This window comes from Cupressus sempervirens, chromosome 7 (assembly GCF_028749045.1).
Source record: "Cupressus sempervirens isolate cs-2001-9-10 chromosome 7, ASM2874904v1, whole genome shotgun sequence".
NCBI lineage: Eukaryota > Viridiplantae > Streptophyta > Pinopsida > Cupressales > Cupressaceae > Cupressus > Cupressus sempervirens.
In genome coordinates, this window is record NC_143124.1 from 727,514,606 (window position 1) to 727,530,758 (window position 16,153).

A 16,153-nucleotide genomic window follows, 5' to 3' on the forward strand; every position below is an offset into this window, starting at 1 on the left:
ATTTTCCACATAACTATTAACAAATCTGGTAGAGATTGGTACCTCCAGATCAATCATGCTTTTTAGGCTTATGGAACAAGCATTCACACACCTATGAGAGATACTCCTTTCATCCTTGTCTGTGGGATTGATACTATCCTACCTATTGAGATTAAGATACCTTCACTTTGAGTCTCCCTTAAAGGACTGATTAATGATGAGGATTATCATTATTTCATGAGCTTGCAAGAACTAGGACCATTATATGAATGGAAAAAGAAGCTTCTGATCACATGAAAATTTACCAGAAATAAATGTCCAAGACTTACAATAAGAAATTCCACCATAGAGCTTTTGAAGTTGGTGACTTGGTCTTAAGAGAGAATCTCAAAAACCAACAAAATTGGCAATAGAAGGGGGAATTTGAACCAAATTCATTGGGTTTTTATAGTGTTACTTCTACTTTTGGATCTAGTGCATCTCATCTCTCAAAACATGAGGGAGATCAGCTCCCTAAGCCTATCAAAATTCTCCATTTGAAGAAGTATGCTTGACGCTCTCAACATCTAGAGCTTTGTACATATCTTTGTGTCTTGAAAAAATCCAAAAAAGAAAAAAAATGCCAAAAAATGATCATCTTAGTAAAAATGTAGCAATATGTCCTTTGATGTATCTCCAAAAAATTTAAAATATGTAAAAATACAAAAAAAATCATAAAAAGTCTTGGAAAAAAAATCTTCCAAGTGGTGAAAACCTAGAAACGAGCACTACTTGAGACCTACGTGCTCCTATCTATCATCTTGTAACCTTGACACTAAAGCATTTCACAACATCAAATGTTATTATCTCTTGGTCTAGAATTGGTCTTTGTCTAGGTCTAGGAGACATGAATTGTGTCATATTTGGTCTCTAGGATGAAATGGTGTTTTGGGACACTGACCCGACAATATTTTTCAACACTTCCCTTGACATCGAGTACTTATTAATACTTATTGGATAGTCTACCTAGGGCTTACACTTTTTCAATAGTCTAGTTGTGCAATATATCCCACTTGTAGACATAAATATGAGTCAATGATTTTCTTTTCTTTGTTTTGTACACTGTGCTTAAAATGAAATGGCTAAGATTTTCTTGTTTATTTTCTTTGTGTGTTGCTTGTTATCAATTTTTGTTGATGTTCCCTTCCTAGGTACTATGGGATATCACTCTACTAGAGGACTAGTAGCATGGGGCATGTTTTCTTTATTTTCTACTTGCGGGTATAATTTCAATGACCCTAGGATATCTTTCTTTGGCCCCTTGGATACTTAAGTGATTTGGAACCATGTCCTTGACTGTTACGTTGTGTTTTCTCATGCAAGATCATTCTTATGGCCATTTTGACATTTTGTGTCTTAATGCGAGCATAATCTTTGCATATTAACTTGGAATCTAACTACATTATCATCTTGACCTCTGTTTATTTGATGCATAGGTTAGGTTTCTACACCCTATTTGATATAGTTCATATTCATATCTTCATAGTCACACTTAAACTAGCAATGATTGTATGATCTTGCGATGTCCCTTACTCAATGATAATAACAAGGACCTAATTAATTAACCCTTGCAAATTGCTCTTTGCATATCATGATGTCCTACTTATTAGGTTTTGTATTTTGCATTTGAGTAAGGAGAGGGTCTTCCTCAATCAACTATGTTCATCCTTATATCTTTCTCTCTCTTCTCATTGATATCTTCACAATCTCTTAATCTTTCACTCATCTTTTATCTTTCTTCTCTAGGTTAGTCATCAAATCATCACATATGTATATCCTTTTAGACCCCTAATAAAGATTTGGAGCTAATTTTCAAAAGTCTCAAATTTCTATGAAAATTGCACCCTTACCTAATTTGGACATCTTAGATCTATTTTTGGGATAAAGAGGTATAACCCACTATTATGGAAGATCACGAATTACAGTTATATAAGGTTCTTATTTTATTTTCTCTGACATTTTCTACTTTGTTATTATTATTATAGAACCTTTTGCATGGATCCTTAGGATACTCACATCCTTACAATTACTTTCATTCTAGTTATATTATTATAGTTACACTTATCTTTCAATTCTTACATTCACTTTGTTTACAAATAGTTTAGCATTGATTGTCTATGGAGGTTGACGGACCAACATATGATCTTGACAAGTAATATGTTAATAAAAATATTATAGTTTCATTGTGTTTTAAGTCATAAAATTCTAATTTCTCAAGGGTAAAATTTATTATAGTAAGCTAGATTATTGACTCTTTTTGTTAGATCAATATTATAATAGCTTCTTCCTAAAAGGAAAAATATCTAAACCAAGCAATGCTTAATGTGATTGTTTGACAAAGAATAATACTTCATCTTTATTGGATTGAGTCTCATAAAATGATGATCACAACGCTAAGCATTTCTCTGACCTAAGACTGATGCTAAACCTAACTACATCACTAATCAAAAACTTGACCCAAACCTTAATCATGATGTAAACCGAAACCTTGACCCTAAAGCTTAATCTTAATCCTAACCCTTACCCTAACCCAACTTCTCAATGTAACCCTTTCCCCAATCATTTTTTGTAAGCCTTAAATCTAAACATAGCATAGTCAATATTATAGGTCCTAACTATAACCCTAATCTTGACCCTGACCCTAACTCTAACCATAACTCTAACTCTAATCCTAACCTTAATCCTAACTCTAGCCATAAACATAACTCTACTTCTAATTGTAACATTTTATGTAGCAATATCTCTAAATGTAACTCAATCAATATTATAGGTCCTAACCCTAACCCTAACCCTCACCCTAAACCTGACCTTAACCTTAAACCTAACCCTAATTGTAACCCTAATTCTAACAACAACTCTAACTATAACCCTAACCCTAACCATAACTCTAACCATAACCATATCTCTACTCCTAACTATAACACTTTATCTAATAATATCCCTAGAATAAAAATAAATTAAAGTTATGCAAACTAAACACCATATATAGAATTAAAAAATAAAGTGTTGAAGAATAATTTTATAGTAACATTTTTTACCTATAACTAAATAATTTGATACTAACCTTATCAAAATACAAAATATTATTCTTGTTGTGCCACGATTGCCACTAGCTTATATATACATATATATTATGTTGAGAGTAATCATTCTTAATGCACCTATTTCCATCGATCCCAATGAAGAAAATAACCTTGGGATTTAATGAAAATAGGTGCCTCGAGAAAGATTACTCTTGACATACTATATATATATATATATATATATATATATATATATATATATATATATATATATATATATATATATATAATTAATTAATTTGATACTAACCTTATCAAAATAGAAAATGTTATTCTTGTTGCATCGTGACTGCCACTAGCTTATATATATACATATATATTACGTTGAGAGTAATTATCCTCAATGCACCTATTTTCATCAATCCCAACGAAGAAAATAACCTTGGGATTTAATGAAATTAGGCGCATCGAGAAAAATTACTCTCGACGTACTATATATGTAATTGTAATTTCTCAAGAGTAAAATGTATTATAGCAAGCTAGATGATTGACTCTTTTTGTTACATTGATATTATAATAGCTTCTTCCTTAGAGGAAAATATCTAAACTAAGTAATTCTTAATGTGATTGTTTCAAAAAGAATAACACTTTATCTTTATTGGATTCAATCTCGTAAACTGGTTACCATGCATGGAGTGTTATACCACATCACCACTACCATATTGGAAAAGCTAAATTGTATACTTTCCATGCATAAAAAATTTCTTAACTCGTTTTCATTTCCTAATTTAACATTTTATTAAGTAGTTATATAAAATATTATATTTACAGGGTTGTTTAACATGTGTGATAAATATTATTCATCGTATTTTATTTTATTTCTATTTATTAGGTTTTGATAGAGTGGCTATATGAAAAAGAGGAGCACATGAAAATCTTGAGTTAGGTATGTTGCTTTACATGAAATACATAAGCTTTTATGATTTGAATATTTATTTTTAAAGTATCGTAAGAATGTAACTTTCAAAATAAATGTTTATTTTAGAATTCGTATTTACTGTAAAAAAAAATGTAAAAATAAAATTTGCACACCCTTTTAAATTCTTTATTAATATTTGATCTATTAATTCAAATCTTTAAATCAATCATAATAGAGTAAGCCTTACTAATGTCTATTTACTTTCACCTCTAGAAGACCAATTCAGTTTATGAAAATAATAGAGTTTACCAACTTCAAAATTGCTCTAGCTTCATTTACTACTTAATAATTGCACAATTTTACAATTTAGAAATTTGTATAATATCCCTTTGAAATTGCATATATTTAATACTTTGTATGAAATTAAAAACAAATTATTAGACAAACTATATAAAGAGACAAAAATGAACCTAAACGTGTCCATTTCAAAAACCCAACCCTAGACCTCACATCACAAACCATAAGATTTGTAGTATATAAGAATATTATGATCTTCTATAATAAAATAACATACATTTTCTAGAGGGGGTGGGCATGTGGCCCAAATTCTTTTAAGGCGACTCACTTTGTATGAAAAAACATACAAAGAACAATTGTTGCCATTGACTCCGCGAAAGTTATTGAATGCAACACTTGGTAGTAAGTTTATTACACATACCATAAAGGAAGATTGCTTGTACAAAAGCTCACATAGAGAACGTTCTCACACGGATGTGCTTGCATCAATGTTTTAGTTAATTGTGAGGAATAAATTATATGTTGAGAGATGTATGTGTAAATCGAAAGTGCTTTGTTGCATTAAGAAAAATATTTATTTTTTCAAAAATAGACAATTCTAATGATTAAATATTTATTGGTGTAAATTAGTTTTGTAAATGTTTGTAGATTATATTTTTATATATATTAATTGTTGATCATGTTTAAGCCCATAGGCTTAGGTTGGGGTCCCATGGGCACCCGCTTGCTTAAAAATAGAGCGAGTGTCGCTGAGCTTTTTTAGGAACATTTAAAGGGGAGCGGTCTCATATGCATGACATTTAAATTTTTTAAAAAAAATTAGCTCCTAGATTGAAAGAAATATTAAAAATATAAATTGTTGTTTTTAGAATTTTTGGTAGGATGATTTCAATTTGAAGGGAAAATGAAGGGTAGGTTCTTGCCAAGTGGCAGAATTCTTCCCTAAACAGTGGGTGCTATTTCCAGCCCCCACCCTTTTGCATCCGCTCAACTAAAAAGTAGAGACTCCTAGTTAATAGGAAAAAATTCGAAATTAAGCTTTAGCCCCCCCAAAGTATTATCATGGGACCTCCAGCTCCTTAAATATAGAACCCAAGCCCTGCCCATGGGACGCCAGGGTTATTCCCTGGGAGACTTTGATCCGAATTTTCAGAGTTTCCGACATTGTCGGATGCCGTGAAAAGAAGAATTCCGGCCGCGTCACTGAAACTATTTTTACCGGTCAGAAATAGCTGGCTGTTTATGGTGACGACGATGACGATGAGAGGGATGAAAATGACACACCTCGTCGTCGAAATTCGCAAAGATTGTCCACATCTGGACACTGTCAATAGACAGGTATGCATGGTTTTGCTCTAATTTGAGAGCTTCCCTAATTTTTACACTTATTTTACTATAGCTGACTACATCCGATGTTTTACAATATAAAATAAAAATTCTTATTATATGTAAGCCATAGCTGCCAATTACATGGATATTCAATGGTTTCAAAATCTTATCATGTTTGAGTTAGATAATTACCAGCCTTCCCATTCTTTTCTACTGTTAATCAGAAACCCCTCATGCTCAGGTTGGCTCATTACCAAGACATCTTTACCAGCATCAAATCACGACAAAAAAAACTATCACTCTCTTGTCAAAAAGAAAAACAACCAGATGAAACTTATTACATTACCCATCGCCTGTGATGACGTTGGATTCTAGCATGATAAGGAACAATTATATTACAAATCCTCTGAACCGCTTCTATACGGGCTGTGTGCATAGAAATCTCGTCTTTCAGTTTCTGCCAAGAAGATGCAAGCAAACAATATATTATTAATGTATAATATAAAAATTAATGATTCAATAAGATAAGATTAAAATATTATATTTAAATATTAAAAAATCATATAAAGTCTTTCCAAGCAAATAATATTGGAAAAGCCATCGAAATAAGGAATAGAACCCTATGTTATAGATATATAGGAGCAATCAATTACAAATTGAATTCCACGAAAAGTAAATAAGAATGAATTAACTAAAATATGGAGAGTCGCTGCTATATCACATCTCTTCGTGGCATTCCAAAGATGAGAATATATAGATATTGAGGGGATTATCTAGAGGGGGAGGAAAATGACATACATTTTGAAGAACTAGAAGATCAGAAAAAAGATAAATATGATAGAAGACTTCAGAAAGGAAACAAAGAAAGAAGATGGTCAAGAAAAGATGAACCATCCTACCTAAAGTCAATGATAAAATAGCCAATTTAGCAGTCATGATGGAAGGACAACTTTGGCAATAGTCCACGCCATATTACATATGGAGTAGAGGAGATATACAAACATCGTGTACAAAGGAGAATACTTCATATAATTTACACTATAAATATGAATCACATTCATCTCCCTCTATATAAATATTCATAATAAATCTTGGAATATGATTTCCAATGGTGGATTTCAACTACTTGCATTGCAAATGAGGCTGTCACGTATATTTACAATAATAATGACCAGTCTCTAAGCTTGGATCAAATGAGTTTGATTGGGATACAAAATTCTTAGGGGAAAAATAAATAAATGCCAAAAAACTCGATAGCTTTTAAACATCATATACTAAGGCTTGATTCCTAAGCTAAGAGTGTTAAATAGTCAAAATTAACTTACACTTAATTGTTTCCTTAATGTGTTATGTTTAAGAATGACCAACAAATCCAAATGGAAAAAATATAATACCTCAAATCATTTCAATGATAACATTTCTTTTTAAATATTAAGTCATATATATTTTTGAACAATTTTTTTTCTTCAAGAACACTTATAATTATTGAAAGAATTAGTTGAAAATAACACTTGTTGAATTCACTTGGAACTCACTGCTTAAACTAAACCATAGAATCTATAAAAGAACTAAATTGGAAAAATATTAGCATGAAACATTCTCTTAGCCTAGACAATCCAATGATTTTGGAATCTTAGTAATGGTAGATTTTTTTAATAGACATTTAGGACCACATTAAGCACAGTTGTACTTGTGGCAATCGGTTTATTTTTGAAATGAAGGTTGCCCCCAGAATAGAATTTGACTATCAAGCAAAGAATGGACAACATAGGGAGCAATTTTACTTGCAAAAAAGGACATCATCAGAGACAATGACAACAAAATGTATCCTTTCCAGTACTAAAGTAACGGACAAGTGATGATTCAGACATCACAAATCTGCAACTATAACTTCTCTATTAGATGGCCATCAAGCAACAAGGACATTATATTGTATAGTTAAATGTAATATTGCTTTAAAAAATTGCACTTCGTAGATTCCACAAACGTTGTAAACTAGTAGAAAGAGAATTACAATGCATGGAAGCTTTGTTGTCAAAGTCTAATGAAATGTCTATGAAAAGCTTTGAATCGAAGACTGTTTCCAGTGAATGCCACATGTGGAAATGCTATTTTTAAGGACGAAATCTTCAAATGCTTTTTTTGTTTATTTAGATACGAACACACAATTCTTCTTCTTCGACTTTCTACTTCATTTAGTCTAGACTATTACTGCCATTTTCAGCATTGATCGTGCTCAACTTTCACAGTTCATCACTCCATGTTGACGCTCGTTGCTTTTTAATATTTTAAAAAAAATTGTGGAATGGATGCATTGTAGATATTGTAGTAGTTTCTATCTAAAAATAGATTTGGAATTTTGTGCAACAATTTGTTAATTTGATTTTGTTAAGTTTTTTTTAATCAACATTTTGAATCACATTCAGTGATCCATCATCAAGATGAAACCAAAAGAAAGTAGAAAGAAAATATAGACACGATCGTATATCTATCTATATTATTTGTAATATCTAGTATTTTGATGACTAACCTAGGGGCACGTTTGGCTGCGGGAATACAAATATGGAAATAGGAATTGTTAATCTAGAATACATATTCTGGAATAGAAAAAAAATTTATCGAGATTTAGATCACATTTATGAATTGATTCTATTTCAAAGAGGAGCGGGAATATATCTATTAAGACTTGAGAGTGTATAAACAAGGTTGTATGCCATGTTATTGATATGCATATATAATGCTATCCAGGCCTTCATTCAGCATCCCACAAAGCTTTTAATATATGTTTTTTCATAAATGTGAAAAATATCTATAGTAAAGTAAATAATTTTTATTACAATTTTTTATTATTTTTATATAATAAATAATTATATTAAAAACATTTTTATTTCATTATAGTTGAATTAGGTTTATAGTTAGGTCCATTACATTATAATTGGTATTATAATATTGAAATGAAGGTTAGAGATAACATGAGGGTTAAAGTTCTATTAATATTAGAGTTAAAATTATTATCCTGGTTCAATTTGATGATTGTTTATATGTTTCTTAGTGATATAATTGAATTATATTTTAATACAAAATGACTGGATATATAAATCTAAAATATATGTTAAATATTCAAGTTTGGTTACTTAATACACAAATATGTTTTAATAATATAGAATGTGTATTGTTATATTCAATATTAGTTTGCAAGTAACCCTACATAGATAAATATGAGGATTGGAAGTTGAGAACTCAAAAAGAAGCTTAAAGATGTAGGAAAAAATACATAAATTCATTTTAATAATATATGATGGGATTCATATTTATATTGTATTATTAAACTTTTTTTATTATAGTTTAAATATTATTTATGTTATATTAAATATTAAAATAATAGGTCTTATTGAGAATATTATTTATTTATAATAACTAAATTAAAAACTTATGTAATAGAAATATTATCATTTAATATATAAAAACTAATCATATTAGCTTATAGTATTTGCTTTATACATTTATTGAAGTTGTTTCTTTTGGTCATCTTCTTTATTTTCTTTTGGAGATTTGTTTGTAAAGTGTTGAGAATTCTTATGATTGGGGGCTTCTTATTACCCATAACTGCATTTTTATATAAAAATTATATGTAAAAAATCATAAATTAAAGTATATATAAATTTTAAATCACAAATTAAACTATTTAATTATTAAATTAAAAAAAATAGATTATTTGTTAAAATCCTCATACTTTGGTAGTTATTTTTTAATTTTTAAGTAATGTTTTTGTATGTATAACTCTTAAATCACAAATTAACTATTTAATTATCAAATCAAAATTTTCAGATTATTGTGCTTTCCTCCCTCCCAAACATGGGAAAGGTAATGTTGAAGGCCCTCGATTTCAAGCATTCTCAAAAAATAAATGTTGGAACTAGTAATTACATGAAAGATAATTATATAGCTGCCATCGTATCTATCTTTTGGAAAATCTATGTAATAAAAATGAAAGATTAGTTTTTCTTTGGAATAGAAATGAATTTGTGACTTGAGCAAAAATATTGATAGGGATAAAAATAGATAACTAAACATAGACAAATAATGGATATATAGATGGATCATAATCAAATATTGAAGTGAATGAAATTTATAAAGGGAAAGACCAAGCGGAGAGAAATGAAAGAGGTAGAAATCAAGAGAGAAGATGGGAGAGATAAAGCGATAGAATGATATCAAAGAGATATAGAGGAAATAATATATAGATACATAGGAGTGAACTATAAGGATGGGTAAAATTGTTACAAGATTCAAGAAGAGTTGGCAGATTAACGGATTTCCGGATGATTCATTGATTAACAGAGGAACAAATGTGTTCCTTATAAAGAATTACAAGGACGTTGTTTCTTTTCTAAAAGAAACAACGTAGACTAAAGATGGAATTAGAAACAAAACTAGAGACAGGATAGGAAACATTCCTATTTGGACTGAAGAAAAAAGAGACGGGATAGGAAAGATTCCTATCTAGACTGAAAGACGGACTACAGACAAGTAGTTGACTATTATAGAAAGTATAAGATATTATCTTAATACCCTCCCTTAATGGTCAACGTACGGATGTCGGAACATTCTGTGATAACTGAGACCCTCCCTGGATCTACAGAATGTTGAAACCAAAAAGCTTTGCCAGAAGAGTGCTATGACTCAAAATAAGTTGCAATTAAAAAACTTCATTTTTGTGGAAAAAACGGTAAAACCTAGAATCTCATGCAACCTTGTGTATTATAGACAACTTGAAATGATTTTTGAGGAGAAAATCAACAAACCTAGAATCTCACACAACCTTGCGTATTACAAACAACTTGAAATGATTTTTGAGGAAAAAATCAACAAACCTAGAATAAATAGAAACAGATTCAGAAGGCAAAAAATGCAGCTTCGCCTTGATCAGGACCCGAAGAAGTAGGGCGTTGCCTAACACCCAGAACAAGTTGATCGGTGTTTCGATATTCGAAGATTACGATGATGCGCTGCTTCCAGGTTCCATAATTGTGACCATTGAATTTGGAATTACTCTCGAGCAAAATATTTGTCAGAGATGCCATGGCACGTTTTTCAATGAAAAATTGTGAAAATCTGTGAAGGCACGTTCTTCAAGGCAAAAATACGAAAGACCCAGAAGAATCAAAGAATGACCCAAAAGAGAGCTCGAAAAACCCAGAAGGAATCTTCTGTTGTTTTCTAGATCCGCTGGCTCAAAAATCGAGGCACACAGGAAAAACGGACGACAACCCAGTTGAGCTCTCGAAAAACCCACCAAGAATCTGCAAACAAAATATTTTTTCGACCCCAAAAATTAGGGTTTCGAAAAAAACGGCCCAGGCTGAAAAAAGCTTGAAAAAACTTTAGATTTCTTGATAAAAATGGCAGTTTTTTTCCAAGGAGAGCGCAAATGATGAAGAATGCAGACAAAACGAACTTATCCTTGACCCTACAATCGCGATTTTTCTGTCAAATGAGCTTGAAAATATATGGACGCAAGTTACAGAAAAAAAATTGCGAGCTTTCCCAAGGATACAGGGACGGATTTTGCAAACCAGGAGGTAGTCGTGAGCAGATAATTTCAAAAAAAATTATAAATTTTTCGAAAAATTGCTTATCATGTCTCTGATACCATGTTACAAGATTCAAGAAGAGTTGGCAGATTAACGGATTTCCGAATGATTCATTGATTAACAGAGGAACAAATGTGTTCCTTATAAAGAATTACAAGGACGTTGTTTCTAAAAGAAACAACATAGACTGAAGACGGAATTAAAAACAAAACTAGAGACAGGATAGGAAACATTCCTATCTGGATTGAAGAAAAAAGAGACGGGATAGGAAACATTCCTATCTAGACTGAAAGACGGACTACAGACAAGTAGTTGACTATTATAGAAAGTATAAGATATTATCTTAATAAAAATAAAATAGAAACAAGGAGGGATAAATGAGTGTTTGTTGTTGTGAATAAAAGAGATAAAAGATGGGGATATGGAAAAAGACAGGAAATGCATATGAATAACTATTCACGAACATCATAACAAATATACAAGACTATTGGCTTAACCCTTGCACCCTTTAAGGGTGCAAGCGCTAGTTTTATCTTCCCTTTTTTTTTAATAATTGGACCTCTTACCAACAAGTGGCCCTTTCTATGACCATGAGTGGATATAAGTTTGAAGTAGAATATAGCAAGCCACTTGGAATAGCTGAATTGGTATTGATATTAAGGAATTATATTATATTAAGATTTAATATTATTGTTGGTTATTATATATAATAAAGTACTAAATATTCATATAACAATGTTATTGATATTAGAAAATGATATAATATTAATTATTAATTATTAAATCCTTATTTCTATAATACTGCAATATTAATATTAAGAGTTGGTTATTAATTATTACCAATTTTATTAAAATATTATTTTGAGACACTATACGAGGAATTGTGATTGTGTGCACATGCATATCCTTTAAGCAATTTATATTTCCGATTTACACTTCTTATAATATATTTATATTGTACATGGATTAGGTATGGCTCTTGACATAACACCGTGATTTAAATAGATGTATAAAGTTCATTGGAAACTTGTAGTCTTGTTTTTTAAGTGTGATGGACACATGACAAAAGAGTTCCACTTTCGCTCACAAGCAAGTGGCCATAAAGAGATGCAAGTAAGTGTCCTAAAACATAACTTTAATCACTTCCTTACATTCAAACACTCTTAAAGAGTAGGACAATTCATTCTTTGACAAATCACTTGCTATGTGACATGTTTGGTATATGCCATCAAGCCCTCTTCTTGTAGGTTCTAAATAATAATTATAATAAGCAACTACATGGGTAAAGCTTCAAGACTTGCTAAGGAAATTGAACAAATCCATTCGAGGCACAAGAGCAATCAGAAGAAAACTCATAATTTGTATTAAAATAAGGCACTATCACCTTAAAAGGGAGCCATAATTAAAGGTGGTACATAATTTGGCTTTTCTTAGGAAAAAAGAGTACAAGGGCCAGCTAAGAAAATTAAGTGAGATATGGATGTTTCACTATTTTGGAGGTTCTATCAGACTTGATCTTCCTCCTTTCATGAACATGCACTCAGTTGTTAATAGTGTGTATTTAGAAATTTATGAGTCTTCTATGTTACATGATGACAGGAAGAATGGGCACTACCAGCTTTTAACACAGATGTGGAAGGAAGAGCCATTTTCAGAGGATGTAGTGCTAGGAAGAAAGTAGAGGGAGATAGAGTTGAAGAAACAAGAAAATTGTAACTTGTATGATTGTAAGGCGAGTCAATCAAATGTTATTCGAAAGAAAAAGCGAAGATCTCTTCTTTGTAACTTATTATCTTCTCCAACTTACACACAATCTTTGTTATATTTACAAATAGGCGATCACCAATCAATTATTTCAATCTACAAAAACAAGTAAAAATACAAAATTACTTTAATCTGGAATAAAAAGTACCTTGATAACACATTTGTACTTTCAAATTTATTTAAAAGAATATGCACTATTATTAAAAAAATAAACTACAAAGATTCAATGCAAATATTCAAAAATTCAATGGGTTCCGTTGTTACATTGATAAAATATTACAAAATACAATGGGTACCATGGTTACAGTGATAACGATCAAAAAAGCCTTACTGACCAAAGAATGCTAGTATACCGCAAGATTGATCTCTCTAATGACTCTGATATTGAATGAATCGTTCTAAAAATCCCAGGCCACCAAGGCCAAGAGTGAAAGGTGGAAAAACTCCAAAAATGTGAGGAATCATCAAACTTGAGTATATGAACCATATCTGAATCGATAAAAAGCACCTACCAACCAGCTTGAAGTATACTCCAGACCAGTCTGAAAATGCACGAATTATCAGTTAATTTCAAATTACCACTAACAAGCAATATCACTCAAGAGTTATGTGCCAAAGTAAGTTAGAAACACAACTGCAAAAAATATAAATGAAATTACTGAGGCGTTAAGCAAGAATAGTTAGTCACTGAGATGATGCAGACTTTCGATTAAATATCACAAAATACGAGCACAATAATCTTTTGGTTGCGAAGGGAGGGATATGCATAATGAAGTAGATTTCCTATTTAATCTCAGATATTAGACAGTTGGTGTTTTGCATCTCTCAGACAAAGACTGAGAAAGATAAGGTTAAAGACCACTTCTCACGTGCAACATAAAGAACTTGTGCATAATTACAAAGTTGACACAAATGCATGCCTACTTAAGCACCAATATATGTTTGAGTATCTAATGTTGTAGTGTCATTTCTGTTAGCTTGTTTGGTGCCAATACCTTGCATGTGATTACATGTCTTACATATACGAACACTACTTCTAAAATCAACTTACTACGAGTCATAGACCACACCTGTAATTGGGCCAGTGCTGTAACATGTCAAACTGTGTAGATACTATTAACCAATGAGTCAACTTATAAGGTCATTAAGGATAGAACACCAATCATCAAGGATTAGTTAATTAACATAAAAACAAGCCATGTAGGTTTGAATTGGCCTTCCCTTGACGTAACAGATTTTAATTGGCCACTCGATTCAATCATCCCATTATCTTGTATTATCAACAGATCACCTCCTTAACTTCACTCAATTGTTTTTCTTTCTTTTCCACCATTAGATTTTAGTATTTGTTTAAGACATACCTTCAGCCATGCTGCCTGCTCTGACACACTTTTATAATTTTTAATCTCACAATAGTCCTTCCTCGTTTTCCCTCTTTTTCTCTATTCACTCTTGTTGTTGAAATTACATGTATTATCAAAAGTGTTTTATCATTAGATTTTCATTGTGGAGACCCAAGTTTAAATCCCCAAAGTGCCATATAATGTGGAATTTTAAGTCAGTGACTTATTTCTACTGTTGGCTTCAAGTGTAGATGTGACTTCTAAGATATAATTCTATTGTGTGATTATTGGGCTTCCCTTGTTGATTTTCTACTATGATTGCTCTAAAGAAGCTAGAGTTATGTCTTAGTTGGATGCTCATATGAGACATATTTGTAAACTTTCTCAAATTATTTTTTTAAAAAGTGAAGTATATTTCTTCAGTCTTGTTTTGGTTATTGATACTGTTTGTTACTGTCACTAAGGGGAGAAACCTCTTTAATATTATCTTTCATATAATATTATAATAACAAGACTGTCGTATACTATTCTAAAATTATGATGAAATCTCTCTATTTAGAAACTTTTTTTTTCAAATTTTGTCCATTGTGATTTTATTATGAAATTCTCTACAGCCAGTTCTTGAGAGGGTTTGAGGCTGCCTAAAACTTAGAAAGTTCTAATTTTCTGATTTTGGCCAGCAGTATTTCAGTTGGGGTTCATGAGGAAATGATGTTTGGTGGGGTACACACCTTGAGATCACAACTGGTGGCACACCTACGTATATGACAGCCAAAGGCATGGAGAATTGAATCGAGCTTTAGGCATGTGATCTTTAGTTGGAGACATATCTTGGAGTGGCATTTGTTGAAGAACCTACAAAAAAGGAGGACGATCTGAGGTCCTTGAGGACTCTATGGACATGTATTACAGCTATGTTGAATTGTTGATTGGCAACAACGATATCTTCCCTTTGCATCATAATAAGATGGGAGCTGCTTCACATAAGGATGCTGACGCTCACATTTTGTGTTGAGGATGTAATGAGGATTCTTATTTTGCACATCCGATCTTGGATGATGTAAAGCAATTGCAAGGATGTGTGATGGATGGCTACAAAGTGATAGGAGGACTAAATGTTTGGCTACTCAGGCAAGGAAGCACTTACATTCTGATTTGTATGGGCATGGAGAAAGGTGTTTGTATGCATCATGAGGATGATGAGTTTCCCTTTTTAAGAACCTTTTGAAAGTTCAAGCCATGGAGGAAAAGAGGATAGTTAAGCACACACTTAGTGGATCAGCCACTAGTGTGGGAGATACAAATAATTCAGATTTGTTTGGCTCCTTGATCTTTAATGGAGGGTTGAGAAGTTATCTCTTCCAGTGGCTCTTGTCATGGTGTTTGTGTTCTTTGGACCAGCCTATGAGGGAGTACGCATGGATAGTGGTATAATTGATACATCTTTTCATATGGACATTCTTGGAGAAGCTATTTATATACTTTTCCCTTGTGATGCATTTTCAGAGTATTGAGTTCTTCCCTTTGTCGCACATGAGGTGTGCATGATTTACATCTCTCATGGTGAGTGATGCCTACATAGAGAAAGCAAGTTGCAGCTAAGTTTTGAGATTCCAGATTGTCATTGTTGGACAGCAGCTGATTGGTGTGATAGCATGAGGAATGTAGCATTGGCAAGTTTGATGTTTTGCATCAGTGGGATCATAATGAGTTGCTCCAGAATTCCGAGCACGGCAATGTTTATATCAGAGTAGAGCAGCAGAAGTTTGATGGAGATTTGTGCAACGGCCGACTCTTTCAGCATGCAGTAATGATGCACCATAGAGACTTCAGTAGATACAAATTCCAACAATCATGTGTACTTTG

General features: G+C 31.8%; 1 protein-coding gene across 3 annotated transcripts in view; it reads right to left on the bottom strand.

The window, feature by feature from the left end:
- Positions 1 to 13,118: 13,118 nt before the first annotated feature.
- LOC149549294 (autophagy-like protein) overlaps positions 13,119 to 16,153 on the bottom strand; it is a 172,612-nt gene continuing 169,577 nt past the window's right edge. For all 3 annotated transcript variants that reach the window (XM_089792741.1, XM_089792740.1, XM_089792739.1), the window contains one exon: positions 13,119 to 13,486. In XM_089792741.1, the coding sequence (XP_089648867.1) occupies positions 13,409 to 13,486 (78 nt within the window). In that variant the 3' untranslated portion in view covers positions 13,119 to 13,408. The remainder of the gene's footprint in view (positions 13,487 to 16,153) is intronic.